Source organism: Galleria mellonella, unplaced genomic scaffold (genome assembly GCF_026898425.1).
Source record: "Galleria mellonella isolate WM207_F2 unplaced genomic scaffold, CSIRO_AGI_GalMel_v1 utg56, whole genome shotgun sequence".
NCBI lineage: Eukaryota > Metazoa > Arthropoda > Insecta > Lepidoptera > Pyralidae > Galleria > Galleria mellonella.
This window is the reverse complement of record NW_026442117.1, coordinates 2,829,040-2,842,803: the sequence shown is the minus strand read 5'-3', so window position 1 is coordinate 2,842,803 and position 13,764 is coordinate 2,829,040. Positions and strand designations below refer to the sequence as shown.

General features: G+C 34.7%; 1 protein-coding gene across 3 annotated transcripts; it reads left to right on the top strand.

Annotated features, from left to right (window-relative positions):
• Positions 1 to 1,302: 1,302 nt before the first annotated feature.
• Positions 1,303 to 13,254, top strand: LOC113516176 (NADH-ubiquinone oxidoreductase 75 kDa subunit, mitochondrial). Of its 3 annotated transcripts, XM_052899106.1 has the most exons (15): positions 1,303 to 1,342; positions 1,449 to 1,502; positions 1,774 to 1,944; positions 4,137 to 4,468; positions 5,136 to 5,277; positions 5,542 to 5,667; positions 6,306 to 6,401; positions 6,897 to 7,070; positions 7,432 to 7,597; positions 8,312 to 8,463; positions 8,946 to 9,152; positions 10,326 to 10,500; positions 11,232 to 11,394; positions 11,836 to 11,983; positions 12,307 to 13,254. In XM_052899106.1, exons 3-15 carry the CDS (start codon positions 1,777 to 1,779, stop codon positions 12,451 to 12,453), a joined length of 2,196 nt encoding a protein of 731 aa, XP_052755066.1. In that variant the 5' UTR covers positions 1,303 to 1,342; positions 1,449 to 1,502; positions 1,774 to 1,776; the 3' UTR covers positions 12,454 to 13,254. The 3 variants fall into 3 exon arrangements, with proteins under 3 accessions (XP_052755066.1, XP_052755065.1, XP_052755067.1); XM_052899105.1 differs by lacking the exon at positions 1,303 to 1,342 and having other exon boundaries at positions 1,352 to 1,502; XM_052899107.1 differs by lacking the exons at positions 1,303 to 1,342; positions 1,449 to 1,502 and adding an exon at positions 1,535 to 1,657.
• The last annotated feature ends 510 nt before the right edge of the window (positions 13,255 to 13,764 follow it).

Below are 13,764 nucleotides of genomic sequence, written 5' to 3'. Positions count from 1 at the left end.
GTGAATAAGCCCGAATTCGAACGAAATCTTTACACTTCAATTTCTTTATTTTGTTAGACAAATTGTTATTTATTGCGCAGGTGGGATTACAATTAGGTAATAGTAACTCCGTCTGATAGTAATCCCACTTGTGCTAACGATAATAAAAGTAAGCGCACCTCCAGAAAGAATTAAATATTTTAGTAATGACACTTCTGATAAAAATAGGTACCTTTGATTGTTGAATTATACCATAAATTTAGAAATATAAAATGTGCGGGACACCTTCGACAGACCCGCTTTGGTTTGGGGTTGTATATAGTGATGCCGGCTGGAGAAATAAAATATCCAACTGCTTCCTTTGAAGTCCCGTTGTGCTGCTCAGAAGAGTTTTCTTCTTATCTCGTTCGGAGAGGTCTTCTGGTCGGCTAATCATCTGGTCACTTGGTCATGCCGCTAACGGCGTAGGCGGCCTATATTTATACCCCGCCCGGTCGCACGTTATCTATTACTAACTCACGTTGGTGGGGGAAAGGGATTGTTAGCAATGGAGTTTGACAGCCCTATTGCTAGCAATATGTCTTATTAAGTCGACCTCCACGTAGTTCTCCCTGGAAACCATTGTGAACAATTCTTGTTGAATTCGTCACAATGGGCTATCTGACTTACTTCATCCTCACCTATCATCTTTCACTGGTGCCCCGCCGGTGTATATCGATAGCGCGGGTGGGGCTACCATTCCACTATCACCCATTAAAAAAAAAAACTCACGTTGGTGAGTTGGTGCGAGCGGGATGGAGCGAGTGTGAAAGGGAGGCGCTAACTATTCTGAGTAGCACTAGTACTGGGTGTCTATTTATTTTTTAATTAAACATATTTCTATTAAATACAAACTACTTGTCTATTATCAATCTTATTTCTACCATGAGGCGTAAAACACAATACAGAGAACATTGAACATTTATTTAACTTAAGAGCTATGAGAAAAAAAAAACATATTTAGATCTATTATTTACAACTAGCTATAAAACGTAACAATTACAAGATTAATATCGTAAATAACTATGAATATCGCGAACATAAAAAATACGTCGACCCATTTTGAATATAATATTTATGACAATCCATGAAACGTCACATTGTTTTGGTGTGAAATAATGGCAGATCAACTGTTGTACTATTGGATAAAACAGCTAATATTCATATATGAATTCAATAATGTTTATTTTCTCTACTCCAAACCATATTTTTGGTTTCGTTCCTATTTGAACACGTAATTCCTATTCACCCCATTTTTACAATACAAGAATAGTATCTGTTATTTTTTTTGACAGTCAGCAGCTGTCACGTAAACGAAACGGATTATTCCAGACAAATTATCTTTTTGAAGACTAGGCAGCATGGTCTCCGACCTTAGCCTGTTCCAAACGGAACAAACGTACTAAAAAAAAAAAAAAAACGAAACGGATAAAATTATATATTTTGATAGGAATTTCACAAAAATAGGAGAATAAATTGATTAAGTAATTTTTTTTCGTACTTATGTGCATTATATGATAAGTCTAATTTATTTCATTATGTATTTGTAGTCTTTTGTATATAGGTTATGTATCTTGTACTTATGTAACAATAACAAGATTTTCTCCCCTATTGCTATCTCTTTAAACTCTGATATAAAGTATGTCACATTATTAATTTATTGTTTATTCATTAGTTCACTATTATCACTAGAAAAACGGTATAAATTTAATGGTCGTATGTGCGTAGTAGTGATAGATTGGTGTTTGACTGCAGAAAATGTTGCGCCAGCCGCTGACTCGGGCGATTGCGTTAAGTTCGCCGTCCCGTGTGGCGCCCCTCGGGGCTCGCCGGTACGCTGATGCCGTCCCTGCCCAACCTGAGAAGGTGGAGGTGTTCATTGATGATAAACCTGTGTATGTTCCTCCAGGCACCACAGTACTGCAGGTAATTAAATTTAATATTTAAACATTGTAATATTTTATTAGACCTTTATTTTATTATTTATTTCAAATAGGAGTATTTCATTATACATATGCTATACTAGTTTGTACCTTCAATGTCATATGTATGAATTTTGAAAAAAGGTAAATTAATGAGATAGACTATTTCTGTATGAAACATTGATATTTCGATATGAAACATATGCTAGATTTTAATTATAACAATAGTGAAAATTATATTCAATTTGGTACAGTAGTTTTACATATATATAGACAGACAAGTATCTTAAATGTTATTGTTTTGGTTTTTGTTTCTTATTGTATTGTTATGATCCCTGTATATAAAATATTCCCTTAATATCTTCTATGTATTGACATCATCCAGTTACAATTTTATTACATGTGTATTATGTATTCAAAAACCTATAATGAAAAAAGTATACACACACATATATAGACAGCATTAATAAAAAATATTATGTAATATGGATCAGAATATAATTTTAAACTAGCAGTTCCTTGTGGCTTTGATTATATAAAATAATAAATAAAAGTATCCTGTGTTAATTCAGGTATAGTATGTTTGTGTCAAATTTCATTCAAATCTGCTTGTTTATGTATAACTAACACTGAAATGTCTAAACACTACTAGTTCCAAAAGACTACCCAATTAACTATCTTAATAATTTTACACACATTTACAATATTATGCATTTAGTGATATGATTATTTTGATATCGCCATAGTTGTAGAATACTGACGGATCTGACAAAGGTTAAGTATACATATCTGTCAGTATTCTACAGCTATAACGATATACAATCATTATTTCCTATTGAAAATTAGAAAATCAGTATGTATTAAGTGTAAGCTAACTTTTCATCAAATAATCAACCTTATAAAAATATGTGAAATAAAATTTATTGTTATTTGTTTAAACTTTTACTTTTGTGAAGTGGAATAATAAACAAGCCACAGGTCTAAACTGGTAAATATTCCTTATAGATGTGAAATGAAATGGTATACTCGGTATCACTGTGTATACTACTATCCCATGGTACCTTATAGATTAGTTATTCCAGAGTGCTCTATGTATATAAATGAATGCTCAGAAAAAATTGACATCATTAGCATGTTTAAAATTGTTTTAGAGGGGCCTGGCCCCTTAAAAAATATGCTTATAGATAAGTCTTAGTGTAAAGCTTATCTAATGACTTACAATCCATTTCTGGAGTGGGTATGGTCCATCTGTTTGGTTACACTTGACATAAATTACAATAAATCAATATTGAAGTTAAAACATTTCACACTCTTGATTTGCAATATTAGTGACATAATGATTCCTTATTGTTCTGATAGATGCATATTAGTGTAAGTTGCCATTGCAAACTATTGTAAACCAATCCCAATTATAACCTAATTCCTAACTGTTGTTTCTTGAGTATAATATAAAACTGTCATTGGCAATAGATTGGATTGATATTGATATTAGATTTAAGAGTAACCTGCTAGTCCCCTTTCTTTTGAATCTGCCTATGATTGCCTCTCAAGAAAAATAGGATATATTGTGATTCTTGAAGTCTTTTCTATATCTTACATATGTATCAATAAATCACTTTATTATTTTTTAATTGTTTTGTTGAATGAATCGTTATATCAGCCTTTAACTGGCTACTGTTGAACATTAGCCTACCCCTTGGGTGTTTTGCGAGTAATTGCCATGTTTGATAGGCAGATTGGCAACCACAGTTAGGGTTTGGAGATGTTTTAAGAGGGATGCTCTTGCCCATCCCTCATCCTCTCTTAGTCACTTCTTATGACATTCACAGAAAAGGAAGGAGTGGCCTATTCTATGGCGGGGCCACATGGCATAGAATTGAAGATGAATGAATGACATCTTTAAATTCTATGCCATGTGGCTACCCCTTCAGTCAGAAAATTAAAATTTTAATAACTAATAATTGTATTATGCTATCATGTAAGCAGTAAACAATTTGACTTGAAACTTTATTTTTTATATTTAATATCCTGATCTCTGAATAACAATGAATAGGTTATAGTTTTTTGAAATAATTGATATTGTAAGTGTATAATCTAAAAAGGATGTCTCAAGCAAGCTAATTGTATTTGTAATTTAAGATTGGTTTTAAAAGTTCAGAACCTTCTTAAGAACATATCTAATTTTACTTTTACCAGGCTGCTGCTCAAGTTGGTGTTGAAATTCCCCGATTCTGTTACCATGAACGTTTGGCTGTCGCTGGCAACTGCAGAATGTGTCTGGTTGAAGTTGAGAAGTCACCCAAGCCTGTTGCGGCTTGTGCTATGCCTGTTATGAAGGGTATGAGAGTTAAAACTGACTCTGACCTCACTAAGAAAGCCCGCGAAGGTGTAATGGAATTTCTGCTTGTAAACCATCCGTTGGATTGTCCTATTTGTGATCAAGGTGGTGAATGTGATCTCCAGGATCAATCAATGGCTTTTGGATCTGACAAGAGCAGGTTCACCGATATTCATTTCTCTGGAAAGAGGTAACATTTTTAGATTGAATCTGTTATAGATTATATTTATAAATTAATTAAGTTAAAGCTTTAATTCTCTATAATAGATTTTAACTTAATGAAGGTGATATTAATAAGATACTAACATTATAGCCATAGTCTATCATATTTGTTTGGGTTATAAGTTTGTAGTATAAAATAAATATACATTTTTATTTGGGTTTGTTTTATATAAGTACTAGTGACCAGTTCTGATTTTGCACTTTTTTTTTTAAATAATAAACCACCTGTGTTACTTGCTGTAATGTAGCTTCCAATAGTTGAGAGAGAGAGTTGGTTGCCAATATCCTAGAACTACCTATAATAATTTTTTTATGTAGCTTAAAATGGTGGACAAGCTGACGTGGTGAAATGTAATAATCCTTGTTAAGTAAGTGTATAATGCAATCAAACCTTAGGCGCCATTGTGCTAAACCTATTTCTAAAATTAAAATTTCAATTTGATGTTGTAGCAAAATCTTTATTGTAAGGAATAATAATTAATATAAACTAAATTTATAATAGTCTTATGTCTAAATTATTATGAATTAAATTTAAAATATTAGGTTAAAGAGAATTTAAAGAATCGAGCTCAATATTTAGAGTACTTTTATTCTTGCATTTGAGCTTATCTTCAAAATCTTCAATCCCTTCATAGGGCCGTGGAGGATAAAGACGTTGGGCCCTTGATCAAGACAATCATGACCCGTTGTATTCATTGCACACGGTGTATCCGATTTGCATCAGAAGTCGCTGGAGTCGACGATTTCGGTACCACCGGTAGAGGGTCTGATATGCAGGTACATACTTTGACATTTAAGTGAAAAAAATATAATAATAACAAAGAATTTTAATATTCCTTTGATTTGTTTAGTATTACATTATGTTTAAAATTTTGTTTATAAAACAAAATAGAGCTTCATTGAAACCGTTATCCTGAATTTGTTTGAGAAATAAAACCACTTTACTTGTCGAGTGTTTATAATTTCGAAAATGATGTTGGTACATAAAAAGCGAGAGTGATAGTTTTTTTTTTATTAATTAATTATTTATCCTAAATTCAGGTGGGGACATACGTCGAAAAGATGTTCCTCTCTGAATTGTCAGGCAACATCATAGACTTGTGTCCAGTTGGTGCTCTCACTTCGAAACCATATAGTTTTGCAGCTCGACCATGGGAGACTAGAAGGGTAAGTGTGAAACATAATTAAAATTGGTAACAGTGCTTCATGTATTGACAATTTTATTACAAATTTTTGTGACATTGATACCTATTAGTATCATTACAGAGTTTTAAATAGAGTATAGTATTCGATTAGAAGATCTCGGATCACAATGTTATTGAATGAGTATTTAATATTAAGATAAAGTTTAATTGTACATTTAAATAAATACATATAATGTTAAGAGAGTTTTAAAAGGGAATGATGATTAAAAAGAGCTTGTTACCAAGTCTATTTGAATAAAGATAATTTGAATTTTAATTATTGTTAATTTTATACCCACGTAATATTTCTTTCTTTTTGCTATTTTGATGGCTCTATACTTAATTAACTATCTATTGTTACATCATTTCCTTTATTCTATAAACTCGGACATGTTGTTTCTGTGTTCACATAAGATGGTGTGATCACATGCTATAATAAAAAAAGAAGAAATATTAGATTTTTTAGAAATTGTTATATATTGTAATATTTTTGAAGATTACTGTTATTATTTTATAATATAAAGTTTCTAAAATCTGTAAGTTTTCCAGCAATAGCTAGAAATAAAAGAAATGAACAAAAAAATTAAACTGTCAAAAATAATTAACTTTATTGTTTTTCAGATTGACTCTGTCGATGTTTTGGACCCCTTGGGTAGCAATATAGTCGTAACGACCCGTACTAATGAAGTATTACGTATACTGCCTAGAACCAATGAGGTAAATATTGGAAATTAAATATATAAAATCATTCATAAAAAATATCTGTAAGTACTAGTCAAATTAATACTAGCTGTGTCCATTCATATTGAGGTAAATTAATTAATCTGCCACTTAGGTTTTTTTAATGGATGGCAATGGAATGGTTACCCCGCCTGCACTATCGGTATCCACCGGCGGGGCACCAGTGAAGAATGATAGGTGAAGATGAAGCAGGTCAGTTAGCCCATCGTGACAAATTCACTAATGAATCAATCACGATAGTTTCCAGGGGCAACTGCGAGAATATCGACCTGATAGGGTATATTGCTAATGAGGTTGCTAATCCCACTATTAACAATCCCTTTTCCACCCACTTAAGTTGAAGTAAAAAATTTACATCAAAAAAATCATTATAAAGTGTTGAGCGGTTACGAAGATTAGTGTAAACGAATACTGTGACATTGGATTGTCGTATTCGTATTCTATTTCTAATCGCTGTATAATAATTTACAGGAAATAAATGAGGAATGGCTGTCTGATAAATCTCGGTTTGCGTGCGACGGTCTCAAGCGGCAGCGTCTGGTGACGCCCATGCTGGCCGACAGCCGCGGCAACCTTACGCCCGTCGAATGGGAGGATGCCATCGTGGCCGCCGCCCGCGCTATCCAGGATTGCCCCCCTGACAAGGTATTGTAGTGCTATTTTCCGTAACTACCCAATTACCGAAAAAAGGGTAATTTTTTAAGCGATTAATGGCTAAGTTATATAGTTTTTTGTAACATGTAGTTGTATGTTTTTGTTCATGGATAATTATATTTTTTTTTGTGTGATTTATGTCAATTGTAGAAGTACGCGGCTACAATAATATTTTTTCATAATGTGGCTTTTCTTTTTTTTTTAATGAACTGAGTTTTGGCCGTTTGCTTAGAAACCGGATTTAGAAAGTATTATGATGCTTAGTAAGCTAAAAACTTAAGAAGTAAGAAAATAAGCATAGGAGTGCAGGGTAATAACTAGTCCCTAATGTAACCTTTTTTTTTTATTAAAGCTTTTAGCAGTGGCTGGCGATCTGGCGGACGCGGAATCCCTTGTGGCTCTCAAGGACCTGGTAAACCGGCTTGGTTCAGAGAATGTTTACACAGAGCGTGACTTCCCTCTAGAGGGTTCTGGCACTGACTTGCGGTCATCGTATCTCCTCAATACTAAGATTGCAAGTATGTTTTCTTTTACTCTTCTTTTTCGTGGTCTTAAACCACGATTTAACTGTACCTGTTGCATTATGGTTTAATCTGGTATATTTTCATTAATTTGTTTAGTTTAATAAATGTTTAATAAAAGTGCTGTTAATTAAGTTTTTTTGTGCATAAATAAAAAATATAAATAATAATATATAAAAGGCCGTGTGGTCCCGGCATAGAATATGCCAACTCTTCGTTTCCCGTGGGTATCGTAAGAGGCGACTAAGGGTGGGCGAGGGATGGCCAGCAGCATCCCTCTTAAAACTCTTCAAAGCCTAACTGTGGTTGCCAATCCGCCTGCCAAGCGTGGCAACTACTGGCAAAACTCCTCAGTTTGTTTTCAGCAGTGGACAGTTGAAACCTGTACATTTGTGTGTAATAGACAAAATATAGGAAAAAAAATCCTCAATTCTGTCCTTTATACCGTAAGTGGCGGAAACCACCAACAAATGCATTCCCAAAGAGGGTTGACGTCAGGCAGGTGGCCGATTGTAAAACTAAAAACCAAGTCTTTTTGTAATATGGATAAAATCATATTACGCCGACCCCAAATGGTTGGGATAAGGGTAGGAAGATGATGATAGGAAAAAAAAAATTACCAAAAAATTTCTTAGCAACATCCAGTAACAAGACATGTGTAGTCAAAAGAGGAAATAGAATGATTTTTATTTTTTTTCTGTTTTTTGCAAGACGTGGAGGACGCTGATTTCGTGTTGCTAATTGGCACCAACGTTCGTTTTGAGGCGCCGTTGCTGAACGCACGCATCCGCAAGGCATTCATACATAAGGAGACCGACGTTGCGGTCATCGGACCTAAAATAGACCTCACCTACGACTATTTGGTCAGTGTTTTTTTTTATAGTTGGTAGGTAAATAAGCAAACAGCTCATTTAATGTAATAATTTTTTGCTTGTAATTTCTGTATTGTAAACGGCACTATTTCTGGTAAGGTAATTAGTGACATACATTTTAAAAATGTCTAAAACTTCAACTAGTTTTGTAAAGTACATATATATTCGTGTTTCAACCGTGAAGCAGTTGTGTTTGCATGGCTGTGTTTCAGTTTGAAGGGTGGGATATGGCGTGAATTTACTGGGTACAGAGGAATAACACTTGAGTCCTCAGGAATGGCAACGCATGGGGGGTATCATGGGCAAAACAGTATACTCTGTTATGTCCATGATACTGCTCATGTCTATAGGCGATGGTTACCACTTTTCATCAGGTGGGCCGTCAGCTTGTTTGCCATTCTAAGTTGTATAAAAAATAAATAAAAAAAAACATATCCATAATACATTAATCTTTTATGTTAAAATTGTTACAGCACGTCGGTGATTCAGCTTCCGTTGTAAAGGATTTGGCGACTGGCTCATCTTCTCATGAGGTGCTGAAGAGGTTGGATGCTGCCAAGAGGCCGATTGTCATCTTGGGAGCTGACCAGCTAAAGACACAGGAAGGTTCAGCACTACTCGCTTATACTCAGGAGCTCGCTCTCAGGCTCCAAGACAAGCTTCAGGATAAAAACTGGAAGGTATACCTGATGAACAGGTTTTGAGTGAAAACTATTGATATATATGATTGTTTTTATGTAACTTAGAATGGAAAACAAGCTGACGGCCCACCTTTATAGAAAGTGGTAACCGTCGACTGTAGCCATGAACAGTACCATGAACATAACATGGGCAAAATGTATTACAATGATGCTAAAATAAATAATATATGCTTTATTTAACTGGGAACTGTAAATAAGTTGATGAGCCACCTGATGCAAAACGGATAGTGATCATCGGTAGGCAAAAACCATGGGCTTCATGTTAGTGTATCCTATATACTAACATGTGTTATGACCTCTATATGCATCCTGTTTTTGGGGATTATTGTGTTAGTGGTGGTAATTAAACAAATGCCTCGCTTTCAAATGTTTGCGTTTTTGGTTCTCATATTATCTATGGAAATTATGGATATAAATATCTATCTATCAGTTGTCTAGTATACATAGTACAGGTTTGTCATTTGTTATTTGGTACTGGCTTTTCGTTCGCTACTTTGGCCGCGCGAAAATCAAAACTGATCAAATCAAAAAAAGGAAAACCAATTAAATAGGTCACTTCTAGATGGTGTATCGAAATGAAACATACCAGATTTTAAGTTAGGCCTTCAGGTATACAACTGTGAAAACCAATAAATTTGGTGCAGCAGTTTTTGCGTGATGCCAGAATAAGCATACATACATAGATGAAATTTCTAACAATTATTGTTTTGGATTCTGTTGCCTTTATTAAGACCATTGAATTTTTTTTATAAATATCTCCCATGTACACATCGTTTAGTTTCAATTTTATTATAGTAGTAAAAAATAAGTTTTATCATGTAATTTTTGTTCTGAGTGACACAGTGCATTTACAATAAAAAATATAGTACTGCTGGTTTATTTAGTGTATTAGACATGGATTTTATTGTTTTAGACTAATTAAACCGGTACAAGTGGGGTACCATGAATGCAACAGTATGTTTTTTTTTATCTTTAGGTGCTGTCCAAGTCTATGAGATGGTTACGATTTTCCATCAAGTGTGCCATTAGTTTGTTTACTATTCCAAATCGTTAAAAAAAAATTAAGTATGTTTTTATATTTTTTTCTCTCCTATTCTATGGGGAGGAATTATCAGGTTTAGATATAAATTTTGTGGTGTGGTGTGTACGCAGGTGCTGAACGTGCTGCAACGCAGCGCAGGCGCGGTGGCGGCGCTAGACCTTGGCTACCGGCCAGGAGTTGCCACCGCTCTGGCGGCTCAGCCTCGCGTCGTATTCCTGCTGGGCGCCGACGGTGGCGTCGTCACCAGGGAACAGCTGCCCAAGGATGCCTTCGTAATCTACCAAGGTGATTGCTTATACCATGAATATTTGGCCAAAATTTTTTAGTTGATCAGAATACGACACGTCATAAAATTAATGAATGAAATTAACAATTTCGATCGTCATACAACATTATGGTAAAGGGTATGTGAATGAAAACCGTCTAGACTCTAGAGGCTCAATTTTGGTGTGAATATTTTTACTATGGTTATAAGTCTGATGAAAAAGAATACTCCTTTCCATCCAAAGGTTGCCTGGAAGAGATCGCTTTTAGCGATAACGTCGCCCATTGTTTTCTCACTGTGATTATTTCTTGTAATTGTTTATATCTAGAATAAGTTTACTGTTGTAATCTTTTGGAAGAAACAATAAGAAGTATCTATCTATATAGATAGATAGATCCAACTAGAAGGACCAAAAAAATTTTTGTCCATAGGAACAAAAATTTTTTGGTCCTTCTAGTTGGATCAGAACCAACGAAGTATATATTTATTACGATAAAATGAGTTTCATAAATAATTTCAATACCTATTGCTTCAAATATGAAACTCTTAGACATGTTTTTCTTCTATAACAAAAATATTCAAGGCAGTTGTTGACCTACCTGCTTTGCCTATTCGAACAAAAATTAAAAAACGACTTTGTTAACCCATTGTGAATTTATTTTACCGCTGAGGCGTTGATTTAAAGTTCCAGTGGCAAATTGCAATTAAAACGAGTTGGCAACAAATAGTACAAATTTCCGTGTGTGTGTAGGTCACCATGGAGATGTTGGCGCGAGCATTGCGGACGTGGTGTTTGCGGGCGCGGCGTACACCGAGAAACGCGCCACCTATGTTAACGCGGAGGGCCGCGCGCAGCAGACGCTGCCTGCTGTCTCGCCGCCTGGTCGTGCTCGCGACGACTGGAAGATTATACGGTTTGTACGCTACGCGTGATCGAACACGTTCACGTACGTTCGCATCCGTCCATTTCTATTTGCATATGTTCAGTATTTCAACATTTGATTAAATAAAATTGCAGTTAATTGCATTTTTTTATGGGTGAAAATGGTATGGTAACCCCGCTTGCGTTAATAGTATACGTTTGCAGAGCAAAGGGTGATAGATGAGAATGAAAACAGGCCAGTTAGCCCATCATGATGAATTCATCAGGAATTAACCATGGTAGTTTCAGGGTGGAACCGCGAGGAGGTCGACCTGGTTGGGTATATTGCTAGCAATGGGATTCTCAGTCTCCATTACTAACATCCCTTTCCCCCCAGTTAATTGCATTAGATTCTTATTATGGGATTTGTGTACTAAGATATGCTGTCGCTACTGCGATTTGCATTTTCTTATTTTTATTCATCATGTCACAGAGCTCTATCGGAGGTTGTCGGCGAACGTCTACCATACAACAATTTGGATGAAGTACGCGACCGACTCGGTCAAATCAGTCCCGCTTTAGTGTCGTATGGGGAGGTGCAAGATAACAACTACTTCGCGCAGGCGAGAGCTTTATCAAAGGTAAATATGAACTGTTGGTTTTTTGTTTGAGTTGTTATTATAAAAGTTCTAACTTCAGAAATTTATCACATATTTTTTATTTCTAGAAGTAATTTATAAAGTTCTATGAAATTAGATAAAAGGAAAAGTAGCAAAGTCTACTCTTTCTTAACAAGTGAAAAATAAGTATGTTACAAGAGATGTATGTATTTAATTATAGAGGATATCGGTTCTATCTGTATATCCCGTAAGGGATTTGACATGAATATAATTTAATTGAAATAAAAAACTTATTTATAAAATTATGATGTTTATAATGAACATTTTTATTTTGGTCAAACTAGAGTCTCCAGAAGCCTGTATCTGGCACCCTAGATGTCCAATTAAAGCAGCTGGAAGATTTCTTCATGACTGACCCAATCAGCCGGGCCTCGCCTACTATGGCCAAATGCGTGCAAGCCGTCATCAAGCAGAAGTCGTCTGTGTATTAAACAACTGTGTTGCATCAGTTCAGTACACGAATTCTTTTGAAAAAAATCTTAAGAAGATTGACGAATTTAGTACCTGATCTGACGTAATGATGCGATTATCCCCCGTCTTAAAATTTCTCTAGATAGACCCTTAATTGTGGTTAGAAGTTTAAGTTGATTTATTAACTTCCGTGTGCTGTTTTTTGGATAAATATGAAGAAGCTCTACATTCAGCAATACCCTATATAGGTTGTATTGAATAATTAAAAGACCGAGTAATAAAACATTTATTTTTTAATATAATTCGTGTAATGAATTGTATCTACGGTTAAATATAAGGATATGAAATGTATTTGTAACTGTTGTCGCTTTTGTGTTAAAAAATACACTTATCTCTTTGTATAACATAATTATTGGTAACTCGCATTCATATATTTTAGTACAAACCATTTGCTGACAGACAAATACACTCACGTTCCACAATATAAAAGCGACAGCAGTTAGAAAGTAGGATAATTTTTAAATTCACTTACGCCTTTCTGCAATCATTTTTAAAAAGGTATAGTATATAATATTTTCATCAACCGTATGTGTATAATGTGATTATTGATGCTATTTATTTTGTTATTTAATAGTTAAGCGTAAAAATGTTTTCAATATTTCCCTGTATTATTATATAACCAAGTAAATAATCAATTTTAGAATTCAAAAGGGAAGTAAACGTTTTGTAATGTAATAGTCTGGTATTGGAATGTAAGAACAGATTTTGTACATAGTAAATGTTTGTAGTATAAAATAAAATGTAGTATAATGATTGTCGAACTCGGAATTTTATTGAACATCCTTCTAAATCAAATATGAGCATATGAATTTAATTAAATCGTTTGGTTTATTAAAAGCGACTAATACTTTGACACAGGTACCTAGTACAGATACATCCAAGCAGTTTTTTTTTGTAATGCTGAAACAAAGTGGTACACATTTTCATTGCCGCTTCGATTTTTTTTTATACCACTTAGAATGGCAAACAAGCTGACAGCCCACCTGATGGAAAGTGGTAACCGTCGCCTATAGACATGAGCAGTACTATGGACATAACAGAGTAAGTATACTGTTTCGCCCATGATACCCCCCATGCGTTGCCATTCCTCAGGACTCAGGTGTTGTTGCTCTGTATCCAGTAAATTCACGCCATATCCCACCCTTCAAACCGAAACACAGCCATGCAAACAACTGCTTCACGGTTGAAACATGAATGGGACAGATGTACCCAAGCAATCGACTTTTGTCCAAAGTCTCCCTCTGGTTTATTTGTTGATTGTTGTTGATTTT